We start from the raw sequence: 17,220 nt of genomic DNA on the forward strand, positions 1-17,220 counted from the left end.
AAATTACAAAATATTCCAAAGAAAAACTATCAATTTGCATTAACATTATTTGCAATTCTTTACATTACGCTGTGTCGAGTAATTTATCGCTGCCACGAATTGATTAATTTCAACACAGTAAAATGATAATCTTACCTATACTCGGCAAAACCAAAACCAGTCCAGACAATCCGCATATCAATACGAAGACGACATGTAGTGGACGCACTGGTAATTTGATGCAGTTTCTCTAAACCTAATAAGGTTTTTTTGTTACAAAAGTTTTTGGCGAAACAGACTACTGGCTTTATATCAACTTGGATCTTTCTCGGTACAAGTTTCATTGACGTATTGTTCGTCAGTGGTCGTTTATAGCAACCATTGACGAACAATGTTTTTAAAGCCAGGTTATCTATAGTATATAGTAAGTTTGTTGGCATAACACCATGAAACTAGCGATTAGATAATCTTCACCAAACAAAACAAGTTCTTAATTTTAATATAACGCCACCAGCTCGAAAGTGTTAGTGCTTTAGGAAACTGGTGTTTAGTTTCTGTTCAAACTTATGAGTCAATTGGAAAAAAAACCTATCCAAAATTCTGTAGATAGATTCCCAAACCCCTTCTTGTAACCCACCCAATCTCTATCGAAACTCACAGATCCATCGTAACGGCGTTGGAACACCTGTTATTTATCACAGTTTTTATCAAAGCTGATTAAATAAACGGCCTAACATCCAATAACACTACATTTATATTGAGGTTCCATTAGAAGGTTGCAACATGGATAATCAACATTTTACTCAAGTAAACAATGAAATGCATATTTTCATTTTCACCTGCCACCCGTCTTCACAGTAAGCTTCTTCTCCAGATCTAAGAAGTTGGAGACCATGAACATGAGATGTTTTACAAGATTCGGAACCAAGACTTTGTAGAAGTTTTTCAATCCCTGTTTTTTGAAAATGTGTTATGTTGTATTATATTAGGTTTAAAGAACACGTACACATGAGGGACAATTTTCAACATCAGATTTTTGAAAAATTCCAATGTTTATGTAAAGTAACGTACGACCAGAAAGATCGTTTGAGAATCAATCAGTATTTTTATTTATATTGATTCACATTCCATGCGATTCGGGATGTTTTTTGGGGGGAAGGAGCTGGGACGAAAGTGTCGGGTTTGAAAAGTTGGGTTGTGAACTATTGCACAACCCAACTTTTACGACCATTGTGGTGATGAACAACTTGGTGTTTATTACACGAAAGGGCAGTAATGAACACAATGGTATTTTTTGGATAACGTTGCTTAATCTGTTTTAAACGAATAACACGAGTCTAAAGCTTGTTTGCACAAGTATAAAAATGAGTGATCTTAACTGTGATATGTACGATTCTGCTTATTCTGGAGTCGATCCACTTCATTCGTCAAAGCTATGAACAAAAGCTTGCGATTAAATAAAGAAGATAATTTATTTGCGGGAATTTGAAGATAAACGATCAAAAATTATTAATATCCTCTAACATCTTGCTCTGCTAAACATAGTTGGTGAAATTTTCAGATAGGTAACTCATTCTTGAACTACCGGTAATAATTGAAGGTTTACTTTCAAAGTCTCTGGAATGCTATAGTTTCTAGTTCACTTCTTGTGAAAGACTGTTTTTTTTAGTACATTGTATTTTTACAGCTCTTACATTTAAACCTAGATGAGTTGTTTTAGAAAATACGTTTATTTTAAATTATGTTTTACTGCTTCCTGGTACCCGCGCTGTTTATGCAGCGTGTCACGTGTAAAACTTGTTGTATGGATAACTGTCACGTAATTGGTTGGCTAGGCCACCAGTGGCAAATATGAGTGATGATTACTTTCTTTTTCAATTTGTATTTCAAAATGTGATTACCACCTTCATATGTTTCATTTGAAGAAAATAAGCATGTGGGAAATCCACATACCGTTAATAAGACTCATCATTTCGTCAACGTCAGGTCCTTGTTTTCCGATTTCACCTCGAGGTCCTCGCTCTCCACGTGGTCCATGTGCGCCCTTCTCTCCTCTGCTTCCTGTGATTCCAGGTTCTCCCTTTATTCCTCTGATCCGAATACCGTCTCCCTGATTTCCTGCATCCCACACAACTCTACATTGCTGTTCTTGTTGATGTGTTATAACAAGACGGCCGACCAATACAACTCCAAACAAAATCAACTGTTCTATCGAAATTCAAAACCAGATAAAAATGCAAACTATGTAAATTATATAAAAATGTAAATTATTCTTAATCAGGAAAAATTAATTATAATCAGGCTATTGACGACACAACGTGCATTTAAGCTGAGCATGTTAATTTGACGAACAACACACGTAAACAATCATCTAAAGTAGAATTATTGACAAACAGCTTTGATTAAAATCGTTGTTTTCTTCACAACGGTTAGTTCCGTAGCGTTTGGTCGTGTTACAGTCTACTTGTCCCACTGAAACCATTCAATTCAGTATCTACAGGTACATTATTAAACAAAACTTTTATTAAACAGTTACATTTCATTTAACGGATAACTTGGAATATCGATAACCTTACTTTGCCTGTCAGTAATAAAGTATCTAAAAACTGGATGATTTTCCCTCAGATACAACAAACTTTCCAATCGCATTTATCCTATCGTACTTTACCGAATATAATCTATTTCAAGACGGAATTGTTTTATTGATAACAAAGTATCAAACTTACCCTAGACCAGTACAAGAACCAAAAGTGTTTATCATAATAAGATGCAGACATGGCCACTGTTTCAACCTGGAAGGTCTCGTCAGTGCAGCTATGGTGTGACTCACAACCATCTTGTCAACTAAATAGCCGGCAAGACTTCCACTTTGTGGTGACTATGCAGTCGTAAACAATGTTTGCAGATCATAACACACATCTTGCATCCTAAATTGTGCCAGTCATGAGTAAACAGCATTTATCTCTAGTTTGTTTTATTCCATCCTGAACGCAATCATTCATAATTATAACTGATTTTTTATAAAAAAACGATAACACAATTTGTGCCACAACCACAAGTTTTCTAACACGTTCCGAAATCTACCTTTTTCCAACGCCACTTGTTGTGCGTGACACAAGCGATAACTTCTTATTTGCAAAATTACAATATAACATAACCTTGTGTCAAGCGCATTTATTGTAAAGAATACATGTTTCGCTAAAAGCTTCCTCAGTTCTAAAATGAAATAGAAAAAAAAAGTAAAATGCTGAAAATGAAATGTTAAAACTGGCCGAACAAATAGGCTGCTGGTGGTAACCTCCAAGACACTCTGAATAGTCAGGTGACCTACTTGCGTGACGTAGCACCGCGGCCGCAAGCATGCGGTGCGTGTGAAGATAAAACCGTAGGGCAACTGAAAGAACGTTAAAGTTGCACGAGCCCTCTGGATTGCCGACGACTTTAATCAGAGCAAACAACTTCTTGTTGCCCGATAACACGAAATCGGAAGCAGATCAAATGATAAGAACGACAGAGAAACATGGCTTATCAACACACAGCTTGTCATAACGAGGGTGTGTAGATTTTGTTCAAGGAAAAGTGGCGCAATGAATAATGCTAGCCTTGTTTGCTAACGATGGTTTGATTGGTTGATTTTGTAACATTTGAACCACGGTTTAAAGATCCAAAAGGTTTGAAACAAAATGTGAAACTAAGTTACATTATGTTTTTTATAAACCTCATGACGTATACAAAGATACCAGACCCTGTCCTGAAATTACTAAACACCCAGCGAAACAAACTCACAAGTAGTGTTCACTTTCCGAAAAACTTTTCATATTAATGTTCTTGTAGCGTTCCTTAACCTTTGTTTTTATTCTGGCGTAAAATTTCCTACCTGTTATGTTGGATGTGTGATATAACGGTAAACGAAATCAGCAAACGTAACTTTTAACGTGGATGGCAGAAAGAGTCAATTGTCACTAAAATACTTGCTGGTTTTGCGATGGTTTCAATCCAATGCTCAATCCAAGTATTTGTTCCCACATCTTTCCATTTTACGTTTTCTGATAAATGTCTATAATCTTAGGTAAATGTCTTTAATCCAAAGAGGCTGTGATGGTATTTAAATAAAATGTGGTGGCTAATGTAAATAAACTTATATATTGATCACACACAACTGTTTAGAACGCAACAATATTGCTTTCATTTGTACGCTATGTCCAAACCATGACTACAACGTGTCGGAAGAATTATCTACCTACAGAAGTAAAGACAACAACTCAACACATTCCACCTTGTACATTGAAAGTGAGTCACCCTCGATTAAAGGGAACCTCAAACATTTGCTTAAAACCGTGTGTAATAAAGTTATTACACCTCACATCTCAGGGGGACTTCCTAGCCATCAAAATACGTTATGATGACGCAGAAAAACACTATTTGTTTTTCACACGACTATGACTCAAAAAGTTTATGCCTAAAAAACACTAAAAGGTCTTCAGTTTGCATGGCAACCACAATAGCACGCATCAGCTTATCACAGTTGATTTTAAAAATTGCCTCTGCTTCATTGGCTATGGAGCAAAAAAACCTTGTGTGCAGCGCTTCATCCGGCGGGTTTGGAATCGAAGTCGCACATACCTGCGTCGTGGCGAATGCGTGCGGCCAATTCTTACACCGTTTCGCAAGGTTGGGATATATGTTGCTCCAAAACTTAAAGCCTTAAATCTCAATTTGTATGATATTTTTTCTTTTGTTACAGGTCTTGCAGGGACTTCTTGACAACGTCAACTTTTCCCTAAAGGACAAAAAGGTCAACATGGTTAACGGTAATGAAGTAATTTTGTGGGAGGTTGCATTCGTTAACTTGAACACTGAACATTGCCAAATTTGATGTATCACAGCGTTCGCGCCTAAATAAACGAATTATAGTGTTGTACTGTGAAAAAATGTCAATATTAGATTAGTTACAAAAAGATTATGTACAGTATTTCAAATTCGAATGTATTGTAGTAATGTAAATTCTGAAATTAAATGGTTTGCAAATAAAAATTTAAATGAATGCATTGCCCCATTGTGTGCACCAACTGTTGTTTTGTGGCCTCTCTAAACGGTACCGCGCAATTAAGAATATAGCTTCCGTCATTTATTATTACTGCTCTGTTTGCAGTTTGCTGTGCATTTTTTTCCAATTACATGTAAAATATCATTTGCTTTTAAAGGCAATGTTTGTGAACATTAAATCGTCGGTACTGGCGTGTGGTTGACTCGATAGTGGTAGGATTCATGAATGATTCCCTCGAAACTGTAGCGGAACTGTGTTGTTTACATTACACTCGTTGTGTTTTTGTGAGCTACACGGTATTGTCATATATGAGTTAAAGACTGGCAGAGCGATAGGTCATAGAAGTTGTTCAAACAGTCTAAATTGTTGTTTTCGATGTTTTAGTGATATCCATGACTTAACGCTTTGATACTTTATGGTTATTTTATAATTGCGAAAAGTACGCAGCACTTTATTCTGAGTGTTGTGTTTCTTTGTGTTAGTTAAAAAAATGGAAAAAAAATGGAATTCAAAACAAGGCTAACGACGCTCACGCATATAAATGGTAGGCAATTGCAGAATACATTGCGGCACATTCTGCAAATACGGGGCTGTGGTATGTCAGTGCACCATTGCTGTCGTGCGTGTGTATGAGGCGAAACAACAACACTGAATATCATTAAGCGTAATAATCGATAACGCACTGGTGTTATAAAATTGTACCTCTTACAGATATTTTATGCAGACTGTGTTGATGTATGTGTCCCATGAAAGTAAACAAACGAAATGTTTCAGGTCAAGTATTAGGCTATTACGTTTCAGGTAAATCACAAAGTTATTCGAATTTTGCTATTCAAGAAGAACATGAACTTGTCTTGTAATTACATGATCAAGAATATTCAAGTCATTTTGCTTGCAATAGGTAATCATGATGTTGGCAAGGAAAGATTTTAGGTACCTGATATTAAAATTGCTGATAGTAGTTGCTGTTATATTCTACGTAGTTTGGCAAGTTTATTTAGCAGGTTAGTTGACCTTACACTTTGTGGCCATTTACATTTCTTTGAAATTTGTAATTCCAAAACCTGAAACTTCACATAAATGGAAACGTTTGCTTACATGTTAATATCAGTCGAGGTTTCTATGTAATTTTTGTGGCTGACATCGTAGCACTGGTTAAGGGGTAGTCATGTTCTTTAAATCGCGAAATGCAGTGCATTTTTGCGCTAACGTATGAAACAGTGTTATGGTGTCGCGAACGTCGAAGAAATTTACAAATTACAAAGCATCGTTACAAATTTTTTTACCGTACCTTTACTTTTGATTAATATAGCTGAGATTCGAGAACTTCGTTTAAGACTGAAGATAAATACGGACGTTTCAACCAACAAAATTAACCTGGAAAACAGTAAAGTTGCATCTTATGCTGGGAATTACCACGTATCAGATAAAATTTAAGAAATAATATTAATTTATTTGGTTAAGTTATCATAAATATACCATAACAACTGAATACTCCCGCAAATGTGACGGAGGATCTTGTTGTAATTCAAGCGAAGGAGATATTGAAGTTAGGTCCACCAGGACAATCTTCACCTCAACAGGAATTCGATCGTCTATGGAATTATATTTACAAAATACAGGTGGCAAATTTGTTTGTTTTGTTGTTGGAAAAATACTTGATTTTAGATAATTTTTTTATTTGAATTACAGTACCATTGTTTGCATGTTGAAAACTACGGTGGCGATCAGTCAGCTTTGGGCGACGGTGTTTATCCAGTATCTTTGGAACCCAAATTTTGGAAGGGAAACACTGATGGCTACAAATGTTTGGTTTACTCATTCGGCGTGGGAGGAGATTTTAGCTTCGATGACGTAATGGCAAAAAAAGGATGCGAAGTTCACTCGTTTGATCCAAGTAGAAAATTGTTTTATGTTTTAGGAAACGTGCTGGAAAAACAAGAGTTTTAGCATTTTTAATGAAGTTTGCCTGCAAAAAATATTTGCAAAACTTTTTTAGCTGATAAACTCTTTTATTCAGAAAAATGGCGCACACATAAACCAGACATTTTCTTGCAGGTATGAAACTGGAGGATGGATTTAGACGGGATTCTGGAGTAGTGTTTCACAAAATCGGTATCAGCAGTGAGAACCACGACCAAGGCGGATGGAAACAGCGAACGTTGCGTGAGTTACAGCGACAGACACTCGTTATTATACATGACCTAAATTATTTACCCAGTTACGATACTCGAAGAACTGGGTCACAAAGGAAGGTATTTAGATTACTTAAAGGTGGATATAGACAACCCAGCTGGGGGAGGATTTGAAGACCAGGTAAGACATGATATGTGCCTTAAATCTCAATTTTGTATGAAAATTTTTCTTTTGTTCCAGGTCTTACAGGAACTTCTTGACACCGGTTTGTACAAATGCGTCAGACAATTTGGTTTAGAAATTCACCTTCCTGGGCCCATTTCCAATCCTAAGTGGTTAGAGCGTTGCAGAATGTTCTATCGTCAGCTGGCGATGTTGTACGAACACAAATATCGTTTGTACGCGGTAACCGATAATGTGAGGTATGAGCGAAAGGTCAAAAATGATGTCAACTTTTCCCAAACGGACAAAAAGGTCAACATTGTTAACGGTAATGAAGTAATTTTGTGGGAGGTTGCATTCGTTAACTTGAACCCTGAACCTTGCCAAATTTGATGTATTTAAAGGGCTGCGTTCGCGACTAAATACTAAACGAATTGTGGTGTTGTAGTGTTAAAAAGTTATAATATTATATAAGTTACAAAAAGATTAAGTACTGTATTTTAAATTCGAATATATTGTAGTCATGTAAATTCTGAAAATAAATGGTTTGCAAATAAAAATTTAATTGAATGCATTGCCCCATCGTGTGCACCAACTGTTGTTTTGTGGCCTCTCTAAACGGTACCGCGCAATTAAGAATATAGCTTCCGTCATTTATTATTACTGCTCTGTTTGCAGTTTGCTGTGCATTTTTTTCCCTATTACATGTAAAATATCATTTGCTTTTAAAGGCAATGTTTGTGAACATTAAATCGTCGGTACTGGCGTGTGGTTGACTCGATAGTGGTAGGATTCATGAATGATTCCCTCGAAACTGTAGCGGAACTGTGTTGTTTACATTACACTCGTTGTGTTTTTGTGAGCTACACGGTATTGTCATATATGAGTTAAAGACTGGCAGAGCGATAGGTCATAGAAGTTGTTCAAACAGTCTAAATTGTTGTTTTCGATGTTTTAGTGATATCCATGACTTAACGCTTTGATACTTTATGGTTATTTTATAATTGCGAAAAGTACGCAGCACTTTATTCTGAGTGTTGTGTTTCTTTGTGTTAGTTAAAAAAATGGAAAAAAAATGGAATTCAAAACAAGGCTAACGACGCTCACGCATATAAATGGTAGGCAATTGCAGAATACATTGCGGCACATTCTGCAAATACGGGGCTGTGGTATGTCAGTGCACCATTGCTGTCGTGCGTGTGTATGAGGCGAAACAACAACACTGAATATCATTAGGCGTAATAATCGATAACGCGCTCGTGTTATAAATTGTACCTCATACAGCTATTTTATGCAGACTGTGTTGATGTATGTGTCCCATGAAAGTAAACAAACGAAATGTTTCAGGTCAAGTATTAGGCTATTACGTTTCAGGTAAATCACAAAGTTATTCGAATTTTGCTATTCAAGAAGAACATGAACTTGTCTTGTAATTACATGATCAAGAATATTCAAGTCATTTTGCTTGCAATAGGTAATCATGATGTTGGCAAGGAAAGATTTTAGGTACCTGATATTAAAATTGCTGATAGTAGTTGCTGTTATATTCTACGTAGTTTGGCAAGTTTATTTAGCAGGTTAGTTGACCTTACACTTTGTGGCCATTTGCATTTCTTTGAAATTTGTAATTCCAAAACCTGAAACTTCACATAAATGGAAACGTTTGCTTACATGTTAATATCAGTCGAGGTTTCTATGTAATTTTTGTGGCTGACATCGTAGCACTGGTTAAGGGGTAGTCATGTTCTTTAAATCGCGAAATGCAGTGCATTTTTGCGCTAACGTATGAAACAGTGTTATGGTGTCGCGAACGTCGAAGAAATTTACAAATTACAAAGCATCGTTACAAATTTTTTTACCGTACCTTTACTTTTGATTAATATAGCTGAGATTCGAGAACTTCGTTTAAGACTGAAGATAAATACGGACGTTTCAACCAACAAAATTAACCTGGAAAACAGTAAAGTTGCATCTTATGCTGGGAATTACCACGTATCAGATAAAATTTAAGAAATAATATTAATTTATTTGGTTAAGTTATCATAAATATACCATAACAACTGAATACTCCCGCAAATGTGACGGAGGATCTTGTTGTAATTCAAGCGAAGGAGATATTGAAGTTAGGTCCACCAGGACAATCTTCACCTCAACAGGAATTCGATCGTCTATGGAATTATATTTACAAAATACAGGTGGCAAATTTGTTTGTTTTGTTGTTGGAAAAATACTTGATTTTAGATAATTTTTTTATTTGAATTACAGTACCATTGTTTGCATGTTGAAAACTACGGTGGCGATCAGTCAGCTTTGGGCGACGGTGTTTATCCAGTATCTTTGGAACCCAAATTTTGGAAGGGAAACACTGATGGCTACAAATGTTTGGTTTACTCATTCGGCGTGGGAGGAGATTTTAGCTTCGATGACGTAATGGCAAAAAAAGGATGCGAAGTTCACTCGTTTGATCCAAGTAGAAAATTGTTTTATGTTTTAGGAAACGTGCTGGAAAAACAAGAGTTTTAGCATTTTTAATGAAGTTTGCCTGCAAAAAATATTTGCAAAACTTTTTTAGCTGATAAACTCTTTTATTCAGAAAAATGGCGCACACATAAACCAGACATTTTCTTGCAGGTATGAAACTGGAGGATGGATTTAGACGGGATTCTGGAGTAGTGTTTCACAAAATCGGTATCAGCAGTGAGAACCACGACCAAGGCGGATGGAAACAGCGAACGTTGCGTGAGTTACAGCGACAGACACTCGTTATTATACATGACCTAAATTATTTACCCAGTTACGATACTCGAAGAACTGGGTCACAAAGGAAGGTATTTAGATTACTTAAAGGTGGATATAGACAACCCAGCTGGGGGAGGATTTGAAGACCAGGTAAGACATGATATGTGCCTTAAATCTCAATTTTGTATGAAAATTTTTCTTTTGTTCCAGGTCTTACAGGAACTTCTTGACACCGGTTTGTACAAATGCGTCAGACAATTTGGTTTAGAAATTCACCTTCCTGGGCCCATTTCCAATCCTAAGTGGTTAGAGCGTTGCAGAATGTTCTATCGTCAGCTGGCGATGTTGTACGAACACAAATATCGTTTGTACGCGGTAACCGATAATGTGAGGTATGAGCGAAAGGTCAAAAATGATGTCAACTTTTCCCAAACGGACAAAAAGGTCAACATTGTTAACGGTAATGAAGTAATTTTGTGGGAGGTTGCATTCGTTAACTTGAACCCTGAACCTTGCCAAATTTGATGTATTTAAAGGGCTGCGTTCGCGACTAAATACTAAACGAATTGTGGTGTTGTAGTGTTAAAAAGTTATAATATTATATAAGTTACAAAAAGATTAAGTACTGTATTTTAAATTCGAATATATTGTAGTCATGTAAATTCTGAAAATAAATGGTTTGCAAATAAAAATTTAATTGAATGCATTGCCCCATCGTGTGCACCAACTGTTGTTTTGTGGCCTCTCTAAACGGTACCGCGCAATTAAGAATATAGCTTCCGTCATTTATTATTACTGCTCTGTTTGCAGTTTGCTGTGCATTTTTTTCCCTATTACATGTAAAATATCATTTGCTTTTAAAGGCAATGTTTGTGAACATTAAATCGTCGGTACTGGCGTGTGGTTGACTCGATAGTGGAAGGATTCATGAATGATTCCCTCGAAACTGTAGAGGAACTGTGTTGTTTACATTACACTCGTTGTGTTTTTGTGAGCTGCACGGTACAGTCGTATATGAGTTTAAGACTTGCAGAGCGATAGGTCATAGAAGTTGTTTAAACAGCCTAAATTGTTGTTTTCGATGTTTTGGTGATATCCATAACTTAACGCTTTAATACTTTATGGTTGTTTTATAATTGCGAAAGGTACGCAGTACTTTATTCTGAGTATTGTGTTTCTTTGTGTTAGTTAAAAAAAATGGAATGCAAAACAAGGCTAACGACGCTTACGCATATTAATGGTAGGCAATTGCAGAATGAATTGCGGAACATTCTGCAAATACGGAGCTGTGGTAAGGCAGTGCACCATTGCTGTCGTGCGTGTGTATGAGGCGAAACAACAACACTGAATATCATTAGGCGTAATAATCGATAACGCGCTGGTGTTATAAAATTGTACCTCTTACAGATATTTTATGCAGACTGTGTTGATGTATGTGTCCCATGAAAGTAAACAAACAAAATGTTTCAGGTCATGTAATATGAATCTATTACGTTTCACGTAAATCACAAAGTTTTTCGAATTTTGCTATTGAAGAAGAACATGAACTTGTCTTGTGATTACATGATCAAGAATATTCAAGTTATTTTGCTTGCAATAGGTAATCATGATGTTGGCAAGGAAAGATTTTAGGTACCTGATATTAAAATTGCTGATAGTAGTTGCTGTTATATTCTACGTTATTTAGCAGGTTAGTTGACCTTACACTATGTGGACAAGCAAGGAAAGATTTTAGGTACCTGATATTAAAATTGCTGATAGTAGTTGCTGTTATATTCTACGTTATTTAGCAGGTTAGTTGACCTTACACTATGTGGACATTTGCATTTCTTTGAAGTTTGTAATTCCAAAACCTAAAACTTCACATAAATGGAAAGATTTGCTTACATGTTAATATCAGTCGAGGTTTCTATGTAATTTTTGTGGCTGACATCGTAGCACTGGTTAAGGGGTAGTCATGTTCTTTAATCCGCGAAATGCAGTGCATTTTTGCGCTAACGTATGAAACAGTGTTATGGTGTCACGTACGTCGAAGAAATTTACAAATTACAAAGCATCGTTACAAATTTTTTTACCGTACCTTTACTTTTGATTAATATAGCTGAGATTCGAGAACTTCGTTTAAGACTGAAGATAAATACGGACGTTTCAACCAACAAAATTAACCTGGAAAACAGTAAAGTTGCATCTTATGCTGGGAATTACCACGTATCAGATAAAATTTAAGAAATAATATTAATTTATTTGGTTAAGTTATCATAAATATACCATAACAACTGAATACTCCAGCAAATGTGACGTAGGATCTTGTTGTAATTCAAGCGAAGGAGAAATTAAAGTTTGGTCCACCAGGACAATCTTCACCTCAACAGGAATTCGATCGTCTATGGAATTATATTTACAAAATACAGGTGGCAAATTTGTTTGTTTTGTTGTTGGAAAAATACTTGATTTTAGATAATTTTTTTATTTGAATTACAGTACCATTGTTTGCAAGTTGAAAACTACGGTGGCGATCAGTCAGCTTTGGGCGACGGTGTTTATCCAGTATGTTTGGAACCCAAATTTTGGAAGGGAAACACTGATGGCTACAAATGTTTGGTTTTCTCTTTCGGCGTGGGAGGAGATTTTAGCTTCGATGACGTAATGGCAAAAAAAGGATGCGAAGTTCAATCGTTTGATCCAAGTAGAAAATTGTTTTATGTTTTAGGGAATTTGCTGAAAAAACAATAGTTTTAGCATTTTTAAAAAAGTTTGCCTGGCTTACATGCAAACAATATTTGCAAACATTTTTAGCTGGAAAACTCTTTTATCAAAAAAAGTGGCGCACACATAAACCAGACATTTTCTTGCAGGTAAGAAACCGGAGGATGGATTCAGACGGGATTCTGGAGTAGTGTTTCACAAAATCGGTATCAGCAGTGAGAACCACGACCAAAGCGGATGGAAACAGCGAACTTTGCGTGAGTTACAGCGACAGACACTCGTTATTAGACATGACAGAAATTGTTTACCAAGGTACGATACTCGAAGAACTGGGTCACAAAGGAAGGTATTTAGATTACCTAAAGGTGGATATAGACAACCCAGCTGGGGGAGGATTTGAAGACCAGGTAAGACATGATATGTGCCATAAATCTCAATTTTGTATGACAATTTTTCTTTTGTTCCAGGTCTTGCAAGAACTTCTTGACACCGGTTTGTACAAATGCGTCAGACAATTTGGTTTAGAAATTCACCTTCCTGGGCCCATTTCCAATCCTAAGTGGTTAGAGCGTTGCAGAATGTTCTATCATCAGCTGGCACTGTTGTACGAACACAAATATCGTTTGTACGCGGTAACCGTTAATGTGAGGTATGAGCGAAAGGTTAAAAATGATGTCAACTTTTTCCAAACGGACAAAAAGGTCAACATTGTTAACGGTAATGAAGTAATTTTGTGGGAGGTTGCATTCGTTAACTTGAACCCTGAACCTTGCCAAATTTGATGAATTTAAAGGGCAGCGTTCGCGACTAAATACTAAACGAATTGTGGTGTTGTAGTGTTAAAAAATGGTAATATTATGTAAGTTACAAATAATTATTTACACTATTTTAAGTTCCAATGTACTGCAGTTGTGTTAATTTAGAATGTGAAATATTTGCAAAGAAAAATTTAATTGAATGCATCGCCCCATCGTGTGCACCAACTGTTGTTATGTGGCCTTTCTAAACGGTACCGCGCAATTAAGAATAGCTTCCTTCACGTTGTTGTATTTTATTATAGACAGTTTTTTATTACAGTATTGAGAGCTTCACACAGTTATATACACACTCTTTCGATTTGCAAGCTCTCATCAGTGCAGCTGGAGACTGTGGCACTGGGCTAACTTTTAGCCAACTAGCAGACACACGTATTTCCACGTTTTGGTACCTTCCGGATAGCAGTTCTCAATAATTATTATACCTATTTTGCACATACATTATATTTTTGTCGCTACAAATTACCACGTTTCGAAAATAGTTTAAATGCCGTTTTATTTCGAAACCAAGAATAGCCTTAAAACGCATTTTCATAAGTGAAGAAATATGTAATGATTTAACTTGTAACACCATGTTTCATGTTACAAGCAACATATTCATCGCTGCTTGTAAGTGCAATTTACAAATATCAGCCACTGTTGATGACTAAAGGCCAACGTAAAAATTTTTGGAAACCCAAATCCATAAGACAACTTAAAAGATCAATTAAATTGTCATTAGAATGCAAGTCCTCGATGGAAATAACGCCCAGTGAGGTTCGCTTACCCAATACAAAGATGTAGATAAATCTTTCTTCCAAGAATGCCATACCTTTTAGTTTGACTATCTGCTGTTTGTTCATTGTTGCTTGTTGTTTACTGAGAATTTCCTTTCAAACCAGTAATATGTTGCTATTGTTTTAAATCTGTGTGCAAAATAGGAAATACCGCCATCGATGACACTTCTTGGTAAAAACAATCATAACAGTTTTGGGTCTTATATAAAGCATTCCATTGTGATCCTAATATTTTTAAAGTTTGATGAATATTTCGTATCAACCAATACTACCATCACAGATATATGAGGTGCACCAATTGATTTTAAAAATCATAGTTAATGTAGCAATTATTTCATAACATTCGTTAATAGTGAGTAAAACATATTTATTTGAGTGAAAATATGAGAAGTTTTGACGCGTGAAGAGAATGAATTGTGAAGAAATCGTGTCATGAAAGTCGTCACCTTATCTTCTCTTTTTTCTCTCACGTTGCATGAGAATCGGTGACATCTGCTGAATAAATTCCTTAAACGGCGGAAGGCAAAAGTTTGGTTTCGAGTTGACACACAAACTATACTGGACAGCAAAAAAATGTTTTGAACGATGTTGCATTTTGCTTTTTTTAATATTTTGGCCAAAACAAAACATTTTGAACCAAATTTCGCTTCCAACAATTCAGTTCAACGTAGTAATAAGCCAAATAGTCAACTGTTCAACTATCGTAATGCAGAAAAGTTTACGCCAGCAAGAAAACATTCCATCAGCTGCTGTAATTACACGTTATTTTATATTGTAATTTTCAGGTTTCCCAAAATTTTTTGACAAATCTTTCTCTTACTTTTTTACGTATCAATAACAGTGTGACTTGTAATGTGCGCGAATAGTTAAGAATTTCAATTTATGGAACAGAACTCATATTAATGAAAAGATTATGACTAATTGTTTCAATGACCTTATTTCATTTACAAACAACCTGTTGATTAGAAAGCTTCGAATGTCCTATCTCAAATAAGACTTTGAAAGGTCTGAAAATCAGAGGCTAATTTTTAAGGAATACAATTTCATGCAAATATATATCTGTTAAAATGCATGCCTACAGGGCTTGCAAACAACAATGCGAAAGTTACTTTCAACAGTTGAAAATAAGCGTGAAGAAAGTGCGCATCACGAAATTAAGAGCATGATTTTAAAACATTAAACCAATAAAGAGCGTCTCGTATTGGTCGTTAACAATTGCTTGTAGTTTCCGCAATTTGTTAAAAGTCACCGCCAATTTATTCAAACCGTCAGACTGTCGCCACATTGTCGCCAATCGCGGTTGCATGTATTGTGTATCGTTTCCTCGTCCTTTTTACTTCCCTTTTGTTTCACAATCACCGAACTCGCACTTGCGCCGCCGATAACAACCACTGCTTGTCATCTCCTAATAATTCTTTCTCTCTTCTATCACACTTTCGTCCTTTATAAGCCATCACATTTCTCAACCATGTGTGTTGTTATGGAAACAACCTAATCATCACATAAGTATTGAGGCTTAAAAATACTCTGTTTACTGTACGAATAAATCATTGAGGATTTTTAGTTACGTTTAATCAGTGAGACGTTTTGTATGGTGTGAGATATAGGGTAGCCGGCAAATATATTGTCAAGAGATCAGAGAAAGAAAAAGAGAATAATTTCGTACATATTTTTGTTGTGTATTACGACCTCTTTGTAAAAATGGACACACACACATATATAAATATATATATATAAACCATTTTCTTTTTTGAAAAGAAGTAAAATTTCAAAACTGTTTATGTCTACATGTACATGAAATTTAAATATCTGAATTAAGTCAAAATACGAACGTTTCGATGCCTCCTCATTTCCAGATATGGACCGTACCTACACAACTGAAAAATGACTTTCGCGTTTTCTTCGTCAAGATATTTTTCATATTTTCAAGATACAAAATATTTACTTCCCACAGAATGTTTCCACTGGCTACAACGATGCAACAAACGCAACTTCACTGCGGCAAACGTGTAATTGTTTCGGGGCAAAAATAACTTCCCACCACGATTCCACGACAGATGGGACAGGAAAGAAGAAATATCACCCACCTGCGTGTTGTTAGCGATGGCAATAAAAACACTCCCTGTCCCGCAAATACAGTGGTATTAATAGTCAACATGGTGGTGTGTGCCGCCTATAGTGTCTCCTAGTGAAACCTTCGCGAAAATACACTTTTAGGGAGGCCTATATCTTTATAGAAAAGTCAAAGATTGGGTCTTTGAGGAAATTGTATATTATGGGACATATAAAGAGCAGCAAAGCCGCAGAATAACAAGACGACGGTATCGCGGATCGTGAAGTGTCATACTGCCACCTATCTCCCATCTGATATTTTGTGTGGTGAGGTCGCTATAAATAATTTTGCGATTGCTGGAGCCGCGTTCATTCATTATTAAAAGCCGTTGATTCGTCGCGCAGGAGATTTTTGCAGGTTGTTGATGACGTGCTTTAAGGCGGAATGCGCCCTGCAGCCTTTTTTTAACAGTATTTCACACACCCTCCTTGATGTGCATTTACTGAACTAGTACAATGTTCACAAACAAATATCCTTTTTTTACCTTTATTTTGGAGGATAACAATGGAAGACGGCGCTCATTTTTTGCAGCACTAAATCACTGGAATTATTTCCTTCTTTATTTTCTAGTGACTATATAGCCAGTAATGTATGGGTGGAATTAAATCAAGACTTTTTCGCTTTTGACGGCACTTAAAATCGAACCATAAAGAATCGCTCGACGATCAGCTCAAATAATTTCCAGAATGCAATAATAGAGATAAACGCTGCTGGCTATTTTTGAGTTTTAACAAGAATTCTGTAAAA

At 36.1% G+C, this 17,220-nt stretch overlaps 3 protein-coding genes across 3 annotated transcripts; all 3 read left to right on the forward strand.

Annotated features, from left to right (window-relative positions):
• The first annotated feature begins 4,188 nt into the window (after nt 1-4,188).
• LOC145907173 (putative methyltransferase-like protein 24) lies at nt 4,189-7,717 on the forward strand. Its single transcript, XM_082994601.1, has 7 exons — nt 4,189-4,269; nt 4,724-4,790; nt 6,560-6,648; nt 6,719-6,923; nt 7,085-7,192; nt 7,248-7,342; nt 7,403-7,717. The coding sequence occupies exons 1-7, from the start codon at nt 4,189-4,191 to the stop codon at nt 7,715-7,717; spliced, it is 960 nt and encodes a 319-aa protein (XP_082850727.1).
• A 1,087-nt stretch (nt 7,718-8,804) lies between these two features.
• LOC145907174 (putative methyltransferase-like protein 24) lies at nt 8,805-10,588 on the forward strand. The gene is made up of 6 exons (XM_082994603.1): nt 8,805-8,901; nt 9,431-9,519; nt 9,590-9,794; nt 9,956-10,063; nt 10,119-10,213; nt 10,274-10,588. Exons 1-6 carry the CDS (start codon nt 8,805-8,807, stop codon nt 10,586-10,588), a joined length of 909 nt encoding a protein of 302 aa, XP_082850729.1.
• A 1,017-nt stretch (nt 10,589-11,605) lies between these two features.
• On the forward strand, nt 11,606-13,551 carry LOC145907175 (uncharacterized). Its single transcript, XM_082994604.1, has 7 exons — nt 11,606-11,663; nt 12,165-12,271; nt 12,367-12,474; nt 12,545-12,749; nt 12,919-13,026; nt 13,082-13,176; nt 13,237-13,551. The coding sequence occupies exons 1-7, from the start codon at nt 11,606-11,608 to the stop codon at nt 13,549-13,551; spliced, it is 996 nt and encodes a 331-aa protein (XP_082850730.1).
• Nucleotides 13,552-17,220: the final 3,669 nt, after the last annotated feature.

Source organism: Ascidia mentula, chromosome 6 (genome assembly GCF_947561715.1).
Source record: "Ascidia mentula chromosome 6, kaAscMent1.1, whole genome shotgun sequence".
Classification (NCBI taxonomy): Eukaryota; Metazoa; Chordata; class Ascidiacea; order Phlebobranchia; family Ascidiidae; genus Ascidia; species Ascidia mentula.